Here is a 23,697-nt window from a genome sequence, read left to right on the forward strand (position 1 = left end):
TTTTGCAATGTAGTTCTCTAACCCAAAAATGTCTGTGTTAGGGGAAAGGGCACAGATAAAATGTCACATTAGTGAAAATAACATGCAAAATGCTCAGCATGAGGGGAAAATGTATACATTAAACAAAAATGCATTTGTTAGGAGAAATTTTCTTGGAAATGCATATAATTTTTATGTGGTCTTTTTTTTTATTTTTTAAGCCCATTAAGTGACGTGGAACAGAACTTAAAGAATGGAAAAAGTAGAAACTGAGAGAAACCAACATTGACAGATTTATTCATCCCTAACCCCTACTCTTCCACAGAAAGGCAGGTCTATACTTCTCCTTCCCATCACTGGCATCTTGGCACCTTTAGCTGTGGTCTACAATGTGCTGCCCCTGAAAGAATGGAATGAAAGATTGGGCATAGGGCTTAACATAGCCTTCCTTCCAAAGTACAAATAGCACAGGATTCTGATACTATCTCTTTCCCCCCATTTCTCTTTCTAGTGTGCTGACCCACTACCTGGTCTGGCCAGCTATGAGGATTGTTGTGGCAGTGTGGGGGCCTTTTGGGGTGTCAGCAGATGCATTCCATGCCCATCGAAACCAGGTAAGTGCTATCTAAGGGAGAAATCATTAGCATTGCCATCTACAAGTCTTGTAGGGCCAATGCAGGGCATGAGGCCGAACATAAACTGGGTTAAAATAAAAAAAAACCCTTCCAGTAGCACCTTTAAGACCAACTAAGTTAGTTCTTGGTATGAGCTTTCGTGTGCCAGCACACTTCTTCAGATACACACTTCTTCAGAAGTGTGCTTGCACACGAAAGCTCATACCAAGAACTAACTTAGTTGGTCTTAAAGGTGCTACTGGAAGGATTTTTTTTATTTTGACTATGGCAGACCAACACGGCTACCTATCTATAAACTGGGTTGTTACTGATCCATTTGGACTGACCGATTTGGAACTGGAAAGTAGCACAAGGCATGGCCACTTGTTTCAGAGACACTGTTTCTTCCTGGACATGATCCTGAATGCACTTGGGCAGGAGAAAGCATGTAATATGGTATTCTCAGGGATGATTACTTGGCTGCAGTGTCAGTTTAGGTGCCAGCAGGAATTGGTTTGACGCGGTTGCCGGCTCAGAACTTTGTGGTCTGCTTATATACCAGATCTGTAAAACCCAAGGGCAGACTGATGTTTGTTCCATGTCAGAGAAATTAGGCAGGAGAAAACTGGAAAACAGTGCCCGTCATTTTAGGAGGTATGCCTGCATATTGGCTGGTGAGGTTGCATACTCAGCCTTACAGACTTACAGGCCTGCTTTAGATGAAGACTTGGCAGGGGCTCTGGAAATAACACTACATCAAACAATTGGCAGGGTTGAATCTAGAGTCCATTCCAGGGGCATACAAATCCAGTTCTGCATTTTCTTTTCCCAGTACCCAAAGAGATTGATGCAGAACAAAGGTAGAGGTTATTCTGAAAGGAGCATGGCACTTCCATTGGCTTATTTCTTGGTGTGCTGGAAAGACCTAGTGAATGAAAAGGGAGACTGACTTATTCTTCCAGAGTGGTGGCTGCTAGGTCTACCCATTCATTGCACTTCTCCTGGAATCTGCATGCTGAATTGCCCACACTATCGGGTATGCCAGGGCTGTGTAGGTAGGGAAGGGGCAAAGTTTAGTGCCTGCCTTTTTTCCCCCTTACCAGTTTTAAAAATAAATACTTGAATTTGTGACAAGTTCCCCTTTAATTAGACACTGTGGCAGGATTACTGTCAGGAGTTCCCCTGCCCCCACCCTGTGGGTAGCATGTGCTGAGAAGTAATTGACAATTAGCTCTTGTTCTGCTTTGTATTTATATACTTAAACCTATATTGCTTTTTTTTTTTTAGTAATATTGGATTTATTCTATGTTTGTTAAATTGTTTATTTTGCCATTTTTTTTTAATTTGTTGACATGCTCTCTATTTCATATATTTGTATTATGGGGTTTTGAATGTTTGTTATAAGCCACTTTGGGCACAACTGATGGTGGAAAAGTGGCATATAAGTCATCTTAAACAATCAAGTAAGAGAAGGATCAAACTACTATGATGAAAGTGAAGATGCATTGTCTTGATCTATGTGTGTCAGGCTTGAGGCTATAGCAATTATGTTGTTGTTGTTGTTGTTGTTGTTGTTGTTGTTGTTGTTGTTGTTGTTATACTTACTTACACCCCACCCATCTGACTGGGGTGCCCCAGCCACTCTGGGTGGCTACCAACATGATAAAAATATAGCAAAACATCAGAAAGTTAAAAACTTCCCAATACAGGGCTGCCTTTAGATGTCTTTGGAAAGTTGGGTGGTTGTTTATCTCTTTGACATCTGATGGGAGGGTGTTCCACAGGGCAGGTGCCACTACCAAGAAGGCCCTCTGCCTGATTCCCTGTAACCTCACTTCTTGCAGTGAGGGAACCACTAGAAGGCCCTCAGAACTGGACCTCAGTGTCCAGGCTGAATGTTGGGGGTGAAGATGCTCTTTCAGTTATACAGGGCCAAGGCTGTTAAAGGTTTTGAAGGTCAGCACCAACACTTTGAACTGTGCTTGTCCTGGGGAGCCAATGCAGATGTCCAGCAGCACCTTAATGTCCAGCAGCACCTTAGAGACCAACTAAGTTTGTTCTGAGTATAAGCTTTCGTGTGCATGCAAACTTAGTAGGTCTCTAAGGTGCTACTGGACAATTTTTAAATTTATTTTGACTGCATCATACCAACATGGCTACCTACCTGAATCTAGATTTTTAGAACCAGTGTTATGCGGTCCTGGCAGCTGCTCCCATGTTTCTGTGTCACCTTCAAAGGTAGCCCATTAATTATTTCACACAAAAATATCCAGATATGCCATTCACATAGACATATTCCACACAGCAGTCATAACAACAACAACAACAACTATTATTATTATTATTATTATTATTATTATTATTATTATTATTATTAATTTATTTATACTCCATCCTTTTTCCTGATGGAATTCAAGGTGGTTTACAGGTAAAAAAGAAGACCACTAAAAACACTGGAAAATCTATCATTAAAATAGAATTAAACATGGATAGAATTAAAGCTATATACATACAGGTATATAAAATCTGTTTAAATAAACAAACTATGTTAGGGAAATATTTCATTTTCCCAGGTGCAAAATAAATAAAGTAAAAATAAAAACACCAGCGCCAAAACAGATGTGCAATTTTTTTTGGGGGGGGGGGATTTGACTGTGGGGAAGAAATTAGTAACAAACACATTTAGGGCTCCATAACTGATTGTGCAGAAAGGCCCCAAAACGGCCCTTGCATTCCACAAGTCAAAATCAAGCTTCAGTCTGTTAATGAGCTGCTCCCTAGTGGGACATGTGAAAATCAGCCCACAGCCTCAAGGACGGATTATTATATCAGAAAGGGCAATCTCATGTGATCAAAGAAGTAGTTGCTGTAAGACTGGAAGTGACCAACCTGTGTTTGCATCACAGGTTCTTTCCATCTGGGACAGATTTAGCTTGTTTTGGTGTTTGTCAAAGGAACCTGTCCAGGGTCTACTCTTGAGTTCATCTTTATCCTTTCTAAGACTTGCTGGATAAAGGAAATCCATATCTCCTTGCGCAATGATCTTGATGCCAGCTTTAGGTTTGCAGGACTGTTGGAAGCTTTTTCACATAACCTTCACGTTCATGGCAGCTGCGATTTCTGTTAGCCCAGCTGACTTTCATCTGTGCTGCCATGGACTGAACCAGTAATGCAACTGAACCAGTTATGCAACTGAACCAGTTATGCAGTGTAACAAACTCAGCATGGACGGGCTTATGGCACTTGTGGCCATAGTCTTTCAACTGGTTGCCTTGAGATGTAGTAAGCTGAACCATGCATTCAGTGCTTAGAAATTGCATGGCTGGGTAGCTGTAAGTCATGGGCTGGAATAAATCATCCTTGCTTACAGATGTGTCAGATTGCAGTCCAGGTCTGGCTTCTTGGAGCGCTATAGAAGGGTTCAACTCTGCCCATTCATCCATTTGTGTGTGTGTGAGAGAGAGGGGGGGGAGGGAGGGAGGGAGGGAGAGAGGGAGAGCATGAACTCAATGTCATGGACTGGCTGGATGCCAAGGAGTGGTGGGAGGCATCAGCTGGGGTACCCCCAAGTGAAGAAAGCTCAGAACCCAGGGGATTGGTTGTGGCACGATGATGAGTGGGCAGTGGGAAGGAGGAGGTGTCGGAAGCTGAAGAGGTAACAAGATTTAGTGAGCAAGAAGAGGTTGTGGCAGAGAGCAGTCCAGAAGCAGAGGCAGAAGCAGAGACTGGTGAGGAGGGGGCCCAAGAGGCAGAGTGGAGGTAGGCTGCCAGAGAGTCCCTCCCTCCGGCTGTAATCAGGTTCCTTCCCATTGGCCTCCCCAGAACACAGAGAGGAACGAAGAGGGTGGAGCAAAGAGAGACAAGGCGAAGGAGCCACAGGTTGCTGGGGAAGGACCCAGGGGAGGAGCCTTAGAGAGCAGTGGGAAGGCAGCGGCCTTCAGCTCTTGCAATTACCTCATTGGGGCAAGACCTACTGGGAAGAGTTGTGGAATTGACATAAGAAAGGCAGTGCTTTGTCCTGGATCGAAAAAAAGCTCAACATTTTTCAGGGTGTCCTGGGTTTTACTTTTTGAAATATGGCAACCCTATCACTATGCCTGCACTCTTTTGCTTTTTTTGAATATAGAGTTAACTTAACTGACACTGGCTGTTTTATTAATGACCTGCTCCTCACTCCCACTGCTGACACTCATACACCTGTGCATTCCCCCAGCTGCTGCTGTCTAGCCCAACCAGCTCTGTACTTTCATTGCCTTCTAGAACTAGCGACTTACATATACAGTGGTGCCTCGCAAGACGAAATTAATCCGTTCCGCGAGTCTCTTCGTCTAGCGGTTTTTTCGTCTTGCGAAGCAACCCTATTAGCGGCTTAGCGGATTAGCGCTATTAGAGGTTTAGTGGCTATTAAAGGCTTAGCGGCTATTAAAGGCTTAGCGGATTAGCGGCTAAAAGGCTATTAGCGGCTTAGCGGCTTAGAAAAGGGGGGGGGAGCAGAAAAAATCGGAACACTCGCAAGACGTTTTCGTCTTGCAAAGCAAGCCCATAGGGAAAATCGTCTTGCGAAGCAGCTCAAAAACGGAAAACCCTTCCGTTTAGCGGGTTTTCCGTCTTGCGAGGCATTCGTCTTGCGGGGCACCACTGTATCACATTTCTCACATTTTAAAAAAGCTTTTTTTGTTGTTTTTGTTCTAATGAGAGAAAACGTGTGTTGGGAAGTTGCAATGGGTAGTGCTGAGTATGGTATTCAACGCATTCCCTCAATGGACCTCCCACTGAGTCAGGCAAGGGTTGGCAAATAGGTGGCAGATTGCCCAGATTAAGCCAGAGTCACAGAGATGCTGAACGATGTTACAAGCTGCACACCATTCCTTGAACTAGAATGGAAAAACATTGTTAAAACCAAATCCTTGCCCATCCTCACTGGGATAATGATAAAAAGATGACTCAGATAAAATATTGCAAACAGCTAATGAAGTCTATGAAAATAACTTTGCCAAGCAGAGTGGCTCCACAGTACCCCAGAGGCTGCTCAACTCCCGCTGAGTGTGCTGTGGGGCACTTTTTAAATGGAAAAAGGGAGTTGATTCTATGGAAATGGAATTTATGTAGTGCTTTTCATTAAGCGTGCATTTCTGTGAGTCTTTTCATCCTGTGGAATTTCAGCATGAGTTACTCATCTCTCTCTCTCTGGAGCGGTCCCCAAAGATTTAGAATAGAGACTCTACTTACTTGAAAAGGGCCAGTGCATTGTCTTTGTTGAATGCATACTTTTTGTTTCAACTTTCTGTTAGCTCACGACTCTTTGCTAGCGGAGTGCAGCTGGAAGTGCTCTGCTAATTGTTCTGCAGTGCATAGGAGGGTAACCAAGCAATTTTAATTGCTTAAATAGATTCAGTGGAATTGCTTGAATGGAAATCTATCCCAGACACCAAAGCTGTTGGAGGCTTAATTTTTTTAAGTGCCCTTGAATTTGTATGATCAGAAATCTATATCCCATGATAGAATCATATTGTCGAGAAAGACTAAAAGGACATCCATTCCAAGCCTCTCTTTCTTCAGACTTCCATGCAGTTTACCCTGTTTGAAGCCCCTGGGCATCCAAGCCATTTTAGGCCTGCTGTGAATTTAAAGCTGCAGCTTATTAAGAAGGAATGCAGCTCGCTTGGGCTCAGCAGTCTCCACTTAGGTGTTCAGCTGGATGGCTAACTAACTGCCCAGGTGACTCTCCCTCCAAACTCACTCCTCTCACAGCAAGCAAACTGAATTTGCAGAGCAAATACTTGCACTCACATACTACAATGAGCAGCAAATCCAGAAGCGGGTATTTTCGACTTTTTTTCTTTTCTCTTTTTGGACGCTTTACTTAATTCTAACCCCTGGTTGAAGCAAATAGACTCAAAGCAATCTTGGCACTTTCAGGAAGCAATTTTAATGCTGCTCTTCGGATCATAGTTCCTCTTTCAATGCTCTCATGGCTTCTTACTTTTTAATGTTACTAATATTCCTGCTCCAGCAGCTAAGATGTTTCAGTGGCCGGTCTTTTTAATTGTTGTGTTGTTATTCTGCATGTGTTGTCCTTGTTTCCTGTCTCTTCAGGAAGGAGGAGGCAGTGACGGTCATCCTCTTGGATGACTTTAAAAGAAAATCAGACAAACTCAGTGGCTACCATCCATGATGGCGATGCTCTGACTCTGCAGATGGAGGCAGCAGTGCTTCTGAATACCAATTGCTGGAAACCACAGTAGGTGAAAGTGCTCTTATACTCAGGTCCTGCTTCCGGGTTTTCCCCAGGCATCTGGTTGGCCACTGAGACAACAGAATGCTGGACCAGATGGACCATTGGCCTGATCCAACCGTCTCTTCTTATGTTCCTGCTTTATAGTGCTAGATTATTGTTGCAACCCAATATGTTAAAGAAGACAAACACAACCTCACTTAAGAAAAAGGCATGCAAAGCAAGGATGTATATCCCTCAGCAAGAAAGCTGCCTTACCCACTCCTGTTACACTGGGATGGGAGTAATGTGCTAAGGGGTGTCACAGCCAAATAAAACATCGCAGGAAAGGTATGTGGTCCAAGACTGGACCTAAGTTTGTGGGAGTCCTTGGCAAATGCTCCCTGCACTTGGTGGGACATGGTAGGGAGCAGCACTACCATTTTGTTTTCTCCCAGTGCCCCTGATGTAGCATCGCCCTGGGGCATTGTAGGAAATTAAATGGGAAATGGTATCCCCCCTACACACACTGGTGGCTCTCATTTGGCTTTGTCATATGGCCCTGGAGTGACACCAGCAATATTGTGTGCAGTTCAAATGACAACTCGCTGGCCCAACCACCTTGCAAGGCAGGTGTCATGGCTCAGGGCCAGTGTCAGTGCACTGGGAGGTCCTATTGTGGTGCTGGGACCCAGCAGCTACCCAAAATGCCGTGCTCTGATGCTAGGCCTGCTTTGTTCACAGTTACACTTCTTCAGAGACACTCATGCTAACCTAGATTAAATTACACTAGGCTGAATGTTGAATACCATCTCTCTCAGAAGTCAGCATTTTACACTAGCCCCTTCCTTTGTTCCTACGAATCATGAATGGCTTTCTTATCCACCGCTTTCCTCCTCACTGTTGTACAGTCTCATCGAGCAGCTTAGTTCCTTTGCATCATCTACTTCATGTGCTTATTCTCCAAGTAATAATATCTTTCCTTCTTGTTGGAACCTGCCGTCGCTCCTGTTTGTCATACAGGCAGTTCACTGTTTTCTGGCTTGGTTCCATCACCTTCCTGTCAGCAGTGGCTCACAGCCCCCCAAGCAGCCATGCTGGGCCCCCTGCAGAGATTAACTGTGACTGTTAAAGCCGATTTCTACGCAGCTACTTCGACATGCAGCTCAGCAAGTCAGCTTGGCGTTTTGTAGCTAATCATTCATAGCAGTGACTCCATTCTGGCTTCTGTTAGCCCTCAGGCCGCCCTCTTTCATATGCAGCTGCCTGCACTGATGTAAGGCATGCTTGGAGCACTGGAGCAGACATGTAGCCTAGAAGTGAGCGCATCAAAGTGTGCGGCCAGTTCCAAGCATTATCTGCAAACAAGTTCCTCTAATTGAGAGCCTGGCACCCTGAGGGCTCCTGAGGAGTGGCATGTACACGTGCCACATTTTAAATACCTTGGAAGTTGGCTAGGGCAGGATTCTTGCACCCAATTTAGAGTTTACACAGAAACTGTGATTACCTGCCCCTGGCCAAAGCTTTTTCTTGAACTGAAGGTGCTCCCCCCAAAAAATCCAACTGTATATTAGTCCATAGCCTGCCATGTACTCACAAGTGAATATCCCTTACTCTGGCGTGTGTCCTAAAGTAAGTTAATTTTAGGAAGTTCACAGGTGGAAAGTTTCCTGTCCACAATTCCTCCTCTCTGTGCCCTCCTGAAAAAGCCCACATGGAAAGTCAGGAGTCCTTCCTGAACAACACAGTGGGACACAGGAGTTGCTTGGGGAGGTGAGAATCCCCCAAATTTTGTCTAGCTTTGGGATAGTCTTCCTTTTCCTCTTACCTTCCCAAGCCCTATCTATCCCCTTGACCCTGTGGAGAGGCTTTTTGTGGAGCACAGGTTGGGTTGGAAGGCAGATCAGGTAAAGGAGAGCACTGGAAACTTTTCCTGTGAACTTCTCTAAGGTGTCTTAGGATTCAAGACTCTGCAATCAAAATACAGTGGTGCCTCGCAAGACGAAAAGAATCCGTTCTGTGATTCTCTTCGTCTAGCGGTTTTTTCGTCTTGCGAAGCAAGCCCATTGACAGATTAGTGCTATTAGCGGCTTTTAGCGGCTTATCTGCTGATCGGATCAGCTGATAAGCGGTTTAGCGTCTTAGAAAAAGTGGGGGAGGAAAAAAACCCCGCAGGAACTTACAAGGCATTGTCATCTTGCGAAGCAAGCCCATAGGAAATTTGTTTTGCGAAGCACCTCCAAAACGGAAAACTCTTTCGTCTAGCGAGTTTTCTGTCTTGCGAGGCATTCGTCTTGTGGGGCACCACTGTATATTATTTTGTCCAACTTGGAAAGTCAAGTGGTCCAACGTTTGGAACACTGACTTAAAACTGAGAAACCTGGTGGTAGCATAGACCTGCGACACTGTTTATAAGTTGAGAGACTGTTCCTGCCTGCACATTTTTTTGCCATTTCTCTGTCAGGTTTCTTCCTGCAGGAGTTACACAATGGGTCCCTGGTTTAGATGCAGAACCTTTAGTGCACTTACTGCTACAAGGCAGAGAATCAGGATGAAAAAGTACATTATGACTGGATGATACAGTTTCATTAGTTATCTGAAATAATCAAGATGCCAGTTTTGTTCTTTTTGAAATAATAGTAGTTGTAGTAGTAGTAATAATAATCATAATCATAACCACAACAACTCAAAGCAACGAAAGGGGTGGAGAATTGCTATCAGAAAGAAAAAGCCACAGGAAGTCTTTTCAGGGTACAAATTAATTCCAGACTGTAGGAGATGAGTTTATTTGTTTATTGTTTATAAATGTATTATGTATTAAATTTGTATATCATCCATGGATCTCAGGGCAGTTCACAACATACCATAAATTTACAATAATACATAATAAAAATAAGGACAAAAACAAACCAATAATTCCCCCCTCCCACAACACATTTAAAAGGGCATCTGGTGTCAACCAGGCCTGGGTGAAGAGGAACGTATAGGTGTATAATGAAGGTGCCTGCCAAACCTCCATTTGTATTTGTAAGCAATGGTGTTGTTATTTTGTTTATCTACTGATGCAGCGTATGAAATATATGGAAATGAAATCTTTTCCACAGCTTGAAAGCCAGCACAATGGACTACCTATCCAGTGAATTATCTTTTCTTCATTTTTGTTCATCTTTTATGAATGCCTTTGTGGAGCTCATGCGATGCGTTGCTATGACCACAGGAGTCTCAAGTTTAAGACTCTGAATGGTGTACTTTCTCCCGTGTTTCTAGGCTTCTAATTGTGTCTAATCCCCCAATAAAATGACAAATCTTTCCCCTTCTCTCAGCTTGGGATCGTTGTTTGCTTGTAGACATAACAGAGACTGACATGGCACTGAATGGACACTAGGGGAATAGGTTACTGTCCCGGCAGTAGGTGGAGGCCCTGGCTTTAGCCACCTGCAGAGTGCCGGTGCTTGAAACAAAGCCTACTGTTTGCAGATCTGGCAGTAAAGTAAGGCTTACAGGTTACATCATTTTAACCTTCAGCCAAGTCTTCAGGCAGGGCTGATATCCCACTTTCCCCCAAGGAAGGATCTCTCAGATGCCTGTTAGTCTAAGCCACATTTCCTCTTTCTGGAGAGAATTATAAACACACACAGAGAGAGAGAGAGTTGAGAAGTCCTAATCCTTTCTGGCTGCCTCTGCAGATGCAGTCACTGGCTGTGCTTAGTCAGAACATCTGACCTGTTTGCTTGAAGTGACTTTGTTCTCCTTCCTTATATCACATCCAAATCCAGGAATCCAGAGCCGCAGGATCAGTCTGTTTGGAATGAAGGGAATGAGAAGGTCAGCTGCAATTCTCCTTCAAACCTGGCTTTTGGTTTTAATGACTTCACTCTTTTTGGACCACCGTTGACTAAATGGTGACTTCATATGTATGGAAGGAGATGCTTCAGTAGCTGAGGTTGTGTTTGAATGGTGGTCTAGATTATAGGTGTCTAATTTGTGGCATAGATCAGTGTCACAAATCGTGCAAGCAGCAGTGGTTTGTGGCACTTCTGGATGGGAGTTGGAGAATCAGGCCTCTCTAGCACTGTCTAGCACCTCGGGGTGTGTTTTTTTACTAGAAGCAAAACCAATTCAAAGCATGGGGTGGCAAGCACACTGCGGTGTATATTACAGTGGCACCATCTCATACTGTGAGCATGATTTGTAGCATGCTTGCATACCCTCCAACATTTCTCCAATGAAAATAGGGGCATCCCTCTTAATGAGGGTGAAAGAGGAGAGCGTAAAATATGGTCTGAAGCTCAACATCAAAAAAACTAAGATCATGGCCACTGATCCCATCACCTCCTGGCAAATAGAAGGGGAAGAAATGGAGGCAGCGAGAGATGCTACTTTCTTGGGCTCCATGATCACTGCAGATGGTGACAGCAGTCATGAAATTAAAAGACGCCTGCTTCTTGGGAGAAGAGCGATGACAAACCTAGACAGCATCTTAAAAAGCAGAGACATCACCTTGCCAACAAAGGTCCATATAGTTAAAGCTATGGTTTTCCCAGTAGTGATGTATGGAAGTGAGGGCTGGACCATAAAGAAGGCTGATCGCCGAAGAATTGATGCTTTTGAATTATGGTGCTGGAGGAGACTCTTGAGAGTCCCATGGACTGCTAGAAGATCAAACCTGTCCATTCTGAAGGAAATCAGCCCTGAGCGCTCACTGGAAGGACAGATCCTGAAGCTGAGACTCCAATACTTTGGCCACCTCATGAGAAGAGATGACTCCCTGGAAAAGACCCTGATGTTGGGAAAGATTGAGGGCACAAAAAGAAGGGGATGACCTAGGACAAGATGGTTGGGCAGTGTTCTCAAAGCTGCCAGCATGAGTTTGACCAAACTGCTGGAGGTAGTGGAAGATAGGAGTGCCAGGTGTGCTCTAGTCCACGGGGTCCGACTAAGTGTCGGACATAACTAAACAACTAAACAACAACAACAACAACAAAAAGTGGGACATTATGAGATGAAATCAGAAACTGGGACGTCTTCTGTAAATCCGGGACTGTCCCTGTCCCTGGAAAACAGGGACACTTGGAGGGTCTGCAAAAAGAGAGAGAGAAAATTATTTGCTCAGTAACTTTGGGCAAAACCAAAATAGTTCAACAACCTTTCCGTCCAGATTTTCACTTTCCCTCCCCCCTCCCTGCACTCAAATATTATTTTCAGGATGTAGAGATCAAAACTCTACGCAGTGAGACTTGCTTCTCACTGAATAAGCAAGCATGATTGTGCTGTGCATTAATAATCCCACCTTTACTCCTGCATCTGTCCTACATTTCCTTTTTAAAAAAAATCACTTCAGTTCACTTGAAAAACATGGTGCTGGAGTTTTCCTGGAATTTATTGGCTTACTTATACTCGCCTATAAAAAAAAAGGTTTTGAGAGGTTTAATTGTGCATGTTGCCAGCTATTTTTTTTTAATAAAAAAACCCATAGACCTATTTTAAGCAACTATTTAAAATTGACTACAGTGAGTCAGGAAACCATGTGTAGCCAAGACTGTGAGAACCTTGTAAAAAAGCAGGGGGAAGGTAATAAATGAGCCCTGGGCTGTTACTCCAGCACCTAATCAGGAGCCTGTGTCATTCCTTCCACTTTCATTTCCCTTATCACGTGCCACCAGGACGAAAAAAAAAAATCCCACATAAGCAGAGTGCTTTGGAAAGGCAGTCACAGGTGCCGTTACTGCACAGTTTTGGCAACACCTGACATTAACAGTAGTTGGAAACTGGCAGTGTGGACTTTTGAAAATAACCATTTAAGCTGATGGACTCTTCCTGCAGGGCTTGGGCAAGTCTTAGGCTGCATATGCACTATACTGTATATTTAAACCCCGCACACACTTCCTCTAAAATCCTGAAAACTGTTGCTTATCCTTCGCATAACTACAATTCCAAGCATGCTTAACAAACCCCAGTTCCCAATATATATATATTTTTTGGGGGGGGTATTGCCTTTCAAATGTGCTCTAAATGTATTATGTGTATATACTACCGTTGAGCCCATACTACTTCAGCATATTGTCATGAACAATGTGGTGAGGAGCAATTTGCCTTTTTCTGGTCTGGGATTTTACTCCAGATTCAATAGAGATTGTCATTTAGTAGAAGTGATTATTTAAAAAAACAATACTGCAGTTTAGCTTGCTGGTTAATGTTCCTGATTCTCCCGGGAGTGGACAGAGCTGGCTTCAGCAAGAGGCAATGTGAAAAGGTCAGCCTATACCAGAATGGGCACAATTTCCCTTCCTCTAGCCTCTAGGGGCATATTTAACTTTTTGCTTAATTTGTGAAAGTGTCTCAATCTAGCACCAATGCTGGAAAGTTCATCCGCTTTTACAGGGCCAATTTGCTTTGGAAGAGATAGCATTGGGCACTTAGGATAGCTTTATCATAACTACAGTGGTACCTCACAAGACGAATGCCTCGCAAGACGAAAAACGCGCAAGACGAAAGAGTTTTCCGTTTTTTGAGTCGTTCCGCAAGACGAATTTCCCTATGGGCTTGCTTCGCAAGACGAAACGTCTTGTGAGTTCTTGCGAGTTTGTTTCCTTTTTCTTAAAGCCGCTAAGCCGTTAATAGCCGCTAAGCCGCTAATAGCCGTGCTTCGCAAGACGAGAAAACCGCAAGATGAAGAGACTCGCGGAACAGATTAATTTCGTCTTGCGAGGCACCACTGTACTTGCACAGAGTAAGCAAGTAAGCAGGTATTAGGAGACCATACCAATAAGCACATAGCAAGAACTAGATTCACAATCTCTTCATTCCAAATGCTCCCCAAATAACTCACCAGGCTGTTTGCACAGAGCAGGCAAAACTTATTTCCATTTTCACACCTTGGCAGGTGGGTGTGGCTCACATTCCATGTACTTTGAACAGTTAATTGCCTAGTTTGTCCAAACAGCTTCCAAATTGCAAGCCATTACATATCATGGCCACGAATAACCTGCACATGGCCAACTCTTTGCATGTCAATACTCCAAACAGAAAGAGAGGATGTCAAGCTGTCTAAAAGAGAAACTTGTTTGACTAAGATTAAAAATGGTACTGCTTGAACATGATTTCTTAGGTCAGAGATGGCCCTCTGTATCGTTTTTGGACTCCAACTCCCATCAGCCTCAGTCAGTATGATCAGTGGTCAGGGACACTGGGAACTGTAGTCCAGCAACATCTGGAGAGCTGAAAGCTCACTATCCCTGCCTCATGTAATGGCAACATCTGAAAGTAAGCATCAAGCAGTATAATAATAATAATCTGAAATTCACTGTGGGGGGTTGTGAGGAGAAGTAAAATCCTACTTTCACATGTGGCATTGGTCTGGAGTGGTGGTGGTGCTGATGTTGGGATTTGCATCCCTCTTCTTGAAAGTAAATATTACTGTGTATGCATAGATTTTTGTAACTTCAGGCTGCCTGCTGTCCTTTACAGTAAAGATGGGGAACCAATGGCCCTTCAAATGTTGCTGGACTACTGCTCTTAGGACTATTGGCCACGCTGAGTGGGGCAGATGGGAGTTGGGAGTCCAATAACACAGTATCTGGAAGGCTGAAGATTCCCCATTGTTGATTTACAGAATTATGAGTGTCTAACTCCCTGCCCCTGCCCTGCAAATATGCATAGGATAATACAGTGGTACCTCGGGTTACCGATGCTTCAGGTTACAGACACTTCAGGTTACAGACTCCGCTAACCCAGAAATAGTACCTCAGGTTAAGAACTTTTCTTCAGGATTAGAACAGAAATCATGCGGCGGCAGCGGGAGGCCCCATTAGCTAAAGTGGTGCTTCAAGTTAAGAACAGTTTCAGGTTAAGAACAAACCTCCAGAACGAATTAAGTTCTTAACCCGAGGTACCACTGAACTGCAAATTGCCCTATCCCTGTGTCTTAATTCTGCACTTGACCGGGGTATTTTTGGTCATTCAATGAAGTCAGCTTGCATGCTATATATGCTCATGATGCGGCAGGTGCCATTTCCCCCACTGCATGAAGTGCCTGTGTGTAGGAAGCAAGGGACATGCTCCTGCAAACCACAGTCATAGAATCATAGATTTGAAGAGGTGGAAGGGACCACGAGGGTCATCTTGTCCAACCACATGCAATCCAGGATTTTTTCACTCAACATGGGGCTCAAACCAGCAATCCTGGGATTAAGAGTGTCATGCTCTTCCAGTTGAACTATCCAGCCTCATGGATATTATATCCTTTGTCCTTTTGCATATTATCCAGCCATATAGCACCAGAGACATATTTTTTTTTAGAATACTGGAGGCCTAATCCATATTTATCATGGGAAAAGTAATAATTCTTTTCTAAAATCACTCATAACCCCAGAGCTTTTGAATTAATATTAAAACCATTTGCCATGGGAAATTGGGAGAAATTCAAATAATATTTCTTTACTTTACAATAAAAATCTTTACAACTTTAAAAGAATATTTAATAAGGATTTAAAGCCATATGAAAAGTCCACATTCACAGTCCTCAGAGTCAAATTGTTGAAGGTTCAGAGTTTGACCAGCAGTGAGCCAGGAAGTATAAGAAAGATTGGGAACTTGTCATAACCACACCCCCACCCGGAAAATTATGCCTCTCATGATGGTGTCACATAATCTCACCGTATCCTCTTGTCTGCTTATCGCTGTGACACTTAGAGTGCTGCTATAGAGGAAAAGGATTGAGAATCATACATTTTCCCTTCAGAGATCCCATGACAACCATGTATGAGCATCTTAAACCCTGGGGGGGAAAATATCCCTAAAACGGGGAAATGACAAAATTCCCATTCAATACTCAAGAATGGCAAGTGTGGAGGAAGCTAATGAAATTGCCTAAGATATCACCAGAAGTTTGTAGAAGAGCCGGAAACTGAATTTTAGTTATTTATTATTTATTTATTGAACTTATATACCCAAAGGTCTCTGGGCAGTTCACAGAACAAAGTCAGAATATAAAACCGCAAAATATATAATCAGAATAAAAACAACAACCCAATAACCCCCTCCTAAAACCCCCCACATTTTAAAAAGGCATATGATTTATGAGTTATGAAGGCGTTTCAGATCGTTAGATGTACCTTCCTGACTAGAAGGCAAAGTGCATTACAAAGTGTATTGGAATGCTTGGGAACTCATCATGGGGTCATCAACACTTCCGCTTGTCACCTGTCTAGAAAGCACAGTTCCAAATGGCTTTCTGCTTCCCCTGTGCTTTCTAAGTACAGCCCTGAGCGGTTTCCCTATTGCTCCTTTCCTTTCCCAGGGAAAACCCGCTCTTTAGTGCTAAATGTCAACCTGAAGAAAACCTGAATTGCTGTTCGCTCCGATGGAACACTAAAGAGTCGTTTTCTCTTGGGGAAAGCAGTGGGGCAAGAGAAAGTATAGCTAAGCCACTGAGGAACTGGCAATACTGGAGTTTCTCTGTGATCCTTTCCCCATACCATTTTCTTTCACAATGATTATTGAGGAGGCCTCCCCCCCCCACCCCGTGTTGGTAACATGTTCTACAGAATCTGTGAACAAAGCTAAGCTTTTAGAAGGGCTACAACATATCTTAGGAATCCTGGTCAGAAAGCCCAGCTCATTCTCTGAAGTCCCAAAATTCTGGTCCCAGGACAAACCTTATGTATACCACAGAATTAAATTTCTTTTAATAGCCATTTACTCTGTTAATGGGAATGTGAGAGAGTTTAAAAGAGGTAATCTCCCCTGATCAAATTACAGTCCCCAACATTCTCTGGGAGCAGCCATGCTTGTTAAACTAGCATCAAACCAACATCTTCTGCTATATATTTTGGAAAGTGGTCTTTTCATTACGCATTTGGACACCTCTTAATAGTTCAGAACCATATTGTTTTAAATGATGGCTCTTGAGATCTAGGAGATGGTTTCCATCTGTCTGGATACAGTTAGATGCCATTTTGAATCAAGATGCCAGACTGAACCTTTCAAAACTGTACCGATTTTAACCACTGATTTCAAAACTCCACTGACTTTCCCGGGGTTTCTTAGAATTCCTGAGCAACACTGGGTATGAGGCTGCTAGCAGGCTTGCTGTTTAAATAGTTGACTGACAATGGGACCTGGTCAATTAGGGCAAATGGTTCAGTGCCCCACCAACCTCAGGGCTCATCCACTCTTACCTTTTGCCAGGTGTGCCAAGACACCCTGTCCCCCTCAATATTTGTTGGAAGGCAGCCGGCCCCCTCAGTGTTGAGGAGGCCCATCGCGCATGACGTGTGCGCGATGTGTGCACAATGTGCATTGCAGGTTCAGTGGCTGCCTCCTCCAGAGTGCTCGGTCTGCTCTAGACAATGTAACACTTTCTAGACACAGGTCTGAGCATTAAAGCTCCATAAAGGTAAAAGTAAAGGTAAAGGGACCCTTGACCATTAGGTCCAGTCGCGGACCACTCTGGGGTTGCAGTGCACATCTCGCTTTACTAGCCGAGGGAGCCGGCATGACTAAGCTGCTTTTGGTGAACCAGAACAGCGCACGGAAACGCTGTTTACCTTCCCACCGGAGCGGTATCTATTTATCAACTTGCACTTTGACGTGCTTTCGAACTGCTAGGTTGGCAGGAGCTGGGACCGAGGAACGGGAGCTCACCCCGTCGTGGGGACTCACACCGCCGACCTTCTGATTGGCAAGTCCTAGGCTCTGTGGTTTAACCCACAGCATCACCCGCATCCATATCTCTTTTCTTTTGCCCCAGCCCTTTCCCTAGGAAAACCTGCTCTGTAACACTGAATTGGAACAAACAACGCTTCAGGTTTTCCGTGGATTGCTATTTGCTCCGATTCAGCAGTAAAGAGCGGGTTTTCATGGGGAAAGTACCAGTGGGGTGGGAGAAATGCTCAGAAACTGAGTCTGTGCCTAGAAACACAGCACAAAAGAATGTCCTCAGCCAGCCTCCACCTGCATCGTGTCCTACTTACGATCATTCAGGGAATAGCTCTGCCTCTCATTGACATTGGCTCCACCTCTTGTTGGTCTCCCTGCCTTTTGTCCCACCAGTCCCAATGGGCACCAATCACCATTGCTGACTGATGAGGGCACTTGAGGGCAGTGAACAGGAGCACTCCACACTGCAACACATTGTTCCCGATCCTCCTCATGCTCTTCCATTTCAGCTCTTCTCAAAAATATTAATGGGAAACTGAAAACCAATCTTTCAACTTTAGGGATCCAGTACCTTTAAATGTTGCACAGATGAGGGAATTCTGGCAGGTGAAGCTTTTCCAAACCCTTCAGCACAGCAACCTGGCAAGCCGTACCTGCCAACATTCCCTCATCTATACAACTGTTAAAAGTACAGATGTACAAACGCTGAAATATCAACCATCACTGCTTTAATTAAGATATGGTTCATTTTTAGAAAAATGTTTTACAGCCCTTTAAGCAGAGAACATATTTAAAAGAGCCAGCTGCCTCATATCCTCTAGACTAGTAATGTCAATCCTCTCAGTTTTGTTACATTATTAAATTCAGAAATAGAAACAATCGCAGTGAAATCTGTATTAGGGTCCACGGAGCAAATGAACGTACTCTGGTCATCTAAAGGGCAAAGTAAAGTGTTCGGAAATATTACTATTCGTTATTTAGGCACAATCATTCTCAGTGGAGCAAACATTTAGGTCCTCTAATCTCAGCCACAAAATTACTTTCAGGTGAGTGAGAGTAATTTCTGTCACTGTTCTTAACAGATAATTCAGAGTTGATGTGGGTAGCAATAATAGCTACCTTAAGAGGTTATTTGTTGCCACTTAACTAATCCCCTCACTAAGATCCTATTATTTCTAACCTCTGTGAAAGCTGCGCTATTACCTTTGCCTAATTCAGTTCAATAGTTGGAGCTATGCATAGCCTCTGGAAGCTGTGCCTGATGTTCAGACTTCTACAATTTATTTTTATTAAGAGCTGCTTCACAACCTGGCAACATTGGTGTTTGTTGAGGTAAACTGTGAAGGAGAGACAAGTCTCCAAATATGGCAGTAAACACACGACAGGAAGACGTAACCAGTTATTACGTCATGGGTGCTCCTATGCTTGGGTGGTGACAGCAGGGGACTGCTTAATCCTCAAAGAATAAGGATTATTTTACCTCATTTTTTTAAAAAAAATATTTATATGAACATTTTTTTCCCATTGCAAAAGAGCAATTCTCAGGTTGTTTAAGCAGGAGCCATGGAATTTTGTCACCACAAATGACATCACTTGTCACAAATGTTGTCACTGGTGCAATCTCTCCATGCCTCAATAGGGGAGAGCCCTGCTGCCCCAGCAGGATCACTTGCACAGGCTCCTGCTAGCAAAACTTACTTAGTTGAATTCTGCCCTGTGTTTGTGGCAAACCTTGGACTTGTCAACACTTCTGCTTGTCCTGTGCCTAGAAAGCACAAGTCCAGGCGGCTTTGCCTTTGTCCAACCACTTCCCCCTGAAAACATGGTCTTTAGCGCTAAATCAGAGCAAATATCAATCCAGAGAAACAGATACTGACGTTTGCTCTGATTCAGCGGTAAACAGTGGGTTTTCCCAGGGGGGGAGCAGCAGGGCAAGCGGAAGTGTGGACGATTCCCTTGTTCCACTGCATATATCAGAGCTTTCATCCTGCAAGATAAACATTCTCATGAGTGTTTGGCCATCGGTTCCAGTTGTTGGAATAGAATACCTGGTCTTTGCCAACAGAGGGCTTACCAGCATTTGGGAATAAGTGCCTTCTTTGTGTGGGGGAGAATCTGTTCCACACTGTTGGGGATACTGTACCAGTGTTAGAGCATTGCAGTTCAGACCAGACAGAACACAGTATTCACATATTGCAAACCAAGGAAGACACGGAAGGCAATCACAGCAATTGTGCTTTCACGTTGGGTATTTGTGCTTGAAGTCTCTAGGCAGAATACTTTTTAGAGTTCTAGGAAGATAGGTTTTAGCAAAGTTCTCAAGTTGCTGGGTGCGTTCTGGAGAAGAGACGTTTTGTGCAAAGTGCTCCCTCTTCATGCTAAATGCTATTTCTCCCTGTTCCTCCTTGTGAGCTCTTAAGTAAAGCATTACATGGGATGAGATCAGAGGAAGAGAGAGACTCATACTAGTTGTCCGGTCATCTGAGTTGTGGTTCCCCTAGGTATGGTTTATATCCTGGAGACGTTATGGTGCAATTAGGTGCTGAGTTACATCATACTCTATGGTCTGCCAGTGCAATGTGGGCATGGTGGTCATCAATGCAGCTATTTTAAAATTCCTCCCCCCCCCCCATTGAAGTCAATAGGAGGGATATCATTAGTCTCGGGTCCAGGACTAGTTTAAACCTGAGCTGCCAATAGGAGCATAAGGAATATAGTATGCTCCTCCCCTATGGCACCCATTTCTTGCCTATGACTCTTCCCTGTTTTGGTTATTCCATCAATCTGTCTGGCCAGGTCGCCTGGTGTATCTCTTGTGGCAGAAGCATTGCCTGAGTTTTAGCAGTTTAGTGGGGCTTCCAGCCAAATCCCGTAGCCTTTCAGATTTGACACAACTTGAATATAGCCTTGTACCCTGGATTTTTCACCCTTGATAAGGCTTTCTTTTCTTTTCTCCTCTCCATCTAGCTCACCCAGTGTTTGAAAATGGGCAAGTTGAATGCCCACAGGGATATAAAAGGTTGAATCGGAGCCACTGCCAAGGTAAGTGTGAAACTTTTTCTCATCCCCTTTCACAGGTACTGTACTGGGTGTTATTCAGCTACTGTGTCATGTCAGCACAAAGGTTTCTGCTTGTGCAGCAGGATCCTAAGAGCATAAGAAGAGTTTGCTGAATTAGGCCAATGGCCCATCTAGTCCAGCATCCTGTATTCACAATGACCAACCAGATTCCTGTGGGAAACCCTAGGCAGGACATGAGCACAGCAGCATTCTGTCCACCTGAGATTCGCAGTAACTGGTATTCAGAGGCATAATGACATTAGAGGTAGGACATAGTCCCCTGGCTTGGACCATAAAGAAGGCTGATCGTTGAAGAATTGATGCTTTTGAATTATGGTGCTGGGAGGAGACTCTTGAGAGTCCCATGGACTGCAAGAAGACCAAACCTATCCATTCTTAAGGAAATCAGCCCTGAGTGCTCACTGGAAGGGCAGATTCTGAAGCTGAGGCTCCAATACTTTGGCCACCTCATGAGAAGAGAAGACTCCCTGGAAAAGGGAGGGAAACATGGAGGGCACAAGGAGAAGGGGACGACAGAGGACGAGATGGTTGTACAGTGTTCTCGAAGCTACTAACATGAGTTTGACCAAACTGCGGGAGACAGTGGGAGACAGGAGTGCCTGGCGTGTTCTGGTCCATGGGGCCATGAAGAGTCGGACACGACTAAACGACTAAACAACAACAACATAGTCCCCCGGCTAATAGCCCCATGCCCTCCCCCAAATCTGTGCCAGAGGGTTGAGGGAATCTCTGGAACTGAGTTAGGGGATGCATGGAACAAGAGAATTAGTGCTGTGTTGGATTCCACTCATTATATGCAAAAATGATCTGTCCCATGATTACTTGCTTAATTACAACCCAAAACCCTACATCTCTACTTACAAAGAGCAGAAACATCTAGTCACATTATTATGTATTCTAATTGCTCTTTTACCCCTTGACACTCATCTTCATTCAATTATCAGCAGTGCCAATGTACAAACATTTGCCTTACTTGGTCCTGTGATAAGATAAACACTGCCCTACAACAGATACAGAATCTTCCATTCTGTAGAGAAATATATGCTGATACATATCTTTGCCTTTGATGAGTTTATAATTAATATAACCTCCCAACTGCAGGGTGTGTTCTAGGTAAATGTTTTCTGGTGGTTGTTTTGAAAAAGGATTATGTTTCTTATACCCTAAAGCAATCTTAGCTGTAGCAGTTTTATTTGTGTAGGAGGTGTTGAGAGGAAGGTTTAAAAGTGAAAGTGAACAGGTGTGGGGAAATCTGTTATTAATTTATTTTTTTAATGTACATCCTGCCACATGCTTTGAAAAGCCTCGGGGCAGTTAATGCAACAATTTAAAACAATACCATCTTGTTAGTGCAATAAAATTAGTTAACAATAACTATAAGCAGGGTAAATAACAGTTATGAAACACTTACGCTTAAGTCTGGAATAAAATTCATGTCTCTCCAAATGCCCACAAGAAAATTAAGTAACTGATCTCCTAAAAATGAAAACTCTGCAGGCCTTCTGAATCTATGTAGGGAAGAAGTTGGGTGAGGAAAGTGTCCCCACAAAAGATGCTGCTGACACCAGATAATGCTGGTACTCTGAGCATCTTATTACATAAGTGTATGAGATGGGTCATACAATTTTATATCCATACCAATGGTTTATATATGGTTCCAAGAGCTGGAATGTGCTCTGTAGAGTAATGGAGGATTATGGATGGAGGAGAAATTTGATTTGTTTGTACTTTAATATAAAATGACCTAATTTGCAGTTCTCAAACCAATATACAAACTGAAACACAGCTATCTTTCAAAATTTACACTTCTCTGAATTTTACGAAGTAGTTCTCCCACAAAACAATATGTTTGAAATGCATATCATTGCGGTAAATGTGCATATAAATGCTTGCAAAAGTTTGTATGTGACCGGATGCACACTGGGTGAATGCTGGTTGGTTCTGCTTCGAAGCCATAGCACAGATGGATCCTTGCTTTCAAAATTCCTTTTGCTTTAGGTCAAATGAGGGCTGTATACCTCTTACATTTTTGCTAATGCATCTTAAGATGAAATTGGCATTGGGCTGGGCCTCTCTGAGAATTTTTACTTGTTCTTAGTGCAGATTCCAGATGCTGTTCAAAGCGTAAAGCCCAGTGTCTCCTCATAGTGGTGGCAGGAATGTCGTCGTTCTTTCTCTATGATCTCCCCCCTTACAATAAGCTGTGAGATTCTACTTGGCTGGCGTAATGCAGAGTCTTAGCTTGGATTTGTGCAATTCCATTGATGGATGTTCTCTTGACATGTTTCCTTTAGCATGGAATTCCTCTCATATTGAACTGATTAGAAAATCACCACAATTCTGTGGGTCTCAACCTTTCTGGCTCATAGCTGATTTGTAAACCATGATTGCCTGTCCTTACCATTCCACTCTGTTACCATTACTACCACCCCTTTTCTAATTGGCAGGGCTGCATACATTCATTTTGATATGCCCTGCTGCTTTAGAACCTGTGCTCACAAAGGCCACATTGACAAACTCTGAGCTATTGTGGCAGGGAGTTTCTTGGGCCCTAACTTTTTTTTTTTTTAACAGCACAAATATCTAAACTTGTGTTTTATATAAAGTGGGATTGATTTCCTGGTTGGTGATCTTCAGGCCTCACAAATATAGTGCAGGGGAGGTATAATGTATTTAGGTATTGACACTTTCTGAGACAGACTTTATAAATAGGTCGCACTCTGTGCATGAGTGGCATACTAAGTTGGCAAGCGCATACTCTCAAACCTGATTATTGACGCAACATGAATGTGGGATTGGAGTGGCTGTTTAACTCCATACTTGAACTGACCATATGCAGCTTTCTTATCAGAGATGTATGGGGGACTACATTACTTTATGAGTTGGTAATTCCCGGGGGGGGGGCATTCCCAGGGGAGTTGAAGTAGTGTGCCCGCTCTTAAGAAAACATCATTAGATCCTTCAGATCTATCCAATTACTGTCCAGTTTCGAACCTTTCATACCAGGGTAAGGTAATTGAGAGCGCGGCTGCCGAACAGCTTGGTAGGTTTCTGGTTGAAACATCGGCCTTGGATCCATTCCAGTCTGGCTTTCACCCTGGACATGGGACTGTTAGTTGCCCTAACAGATGATCTCCATAGGCAGCTGGA

At 43.6% G+C, this 23,697-nt stretch overlaps 1 protein-coding gene across 3 annotated transcripts in view; it reads left to right on the top strand.

Annotated features, from left to right (window-relative positions):
- Positions 1 to 23,697, top strand: part of LTBP2 (latent transforming growth factor beta binding protein 2) — a 136,007-nt gene that overhangs the window by 56,036 nt on the left and 56,274 nt on the right. For all 3 annotated transcript variants that reach the window (XM_083505804.1, XM_083505803.1, XM_083505805.1), the window contains 2 exons: positions 491 to 593; positions 20,434 to 20,508. In XM_083505804.1, coding sequence (XP_083361930.1) covers positions 491 to 593; positions 20,434 to 20,508 — 178 coding nt within the window. The remainder of the gene's footprint in view (positions 1 to 490; positions 594 to 20,433; positions 20,509 to 23,697) is intronic.

This window comes from Podarcis liolepis (genome assembly GCF_965112155.1).
Source record: "Podarcis liolepis genome assembly, chromosome: 1".
Taxonomy (NCBI): domain Eukaryota; kingdom Metazoa; phylum Chordata; class Lepidosauria; order Squamata; family Lacertidae; genus Podarcis; species Podarcis liolepis.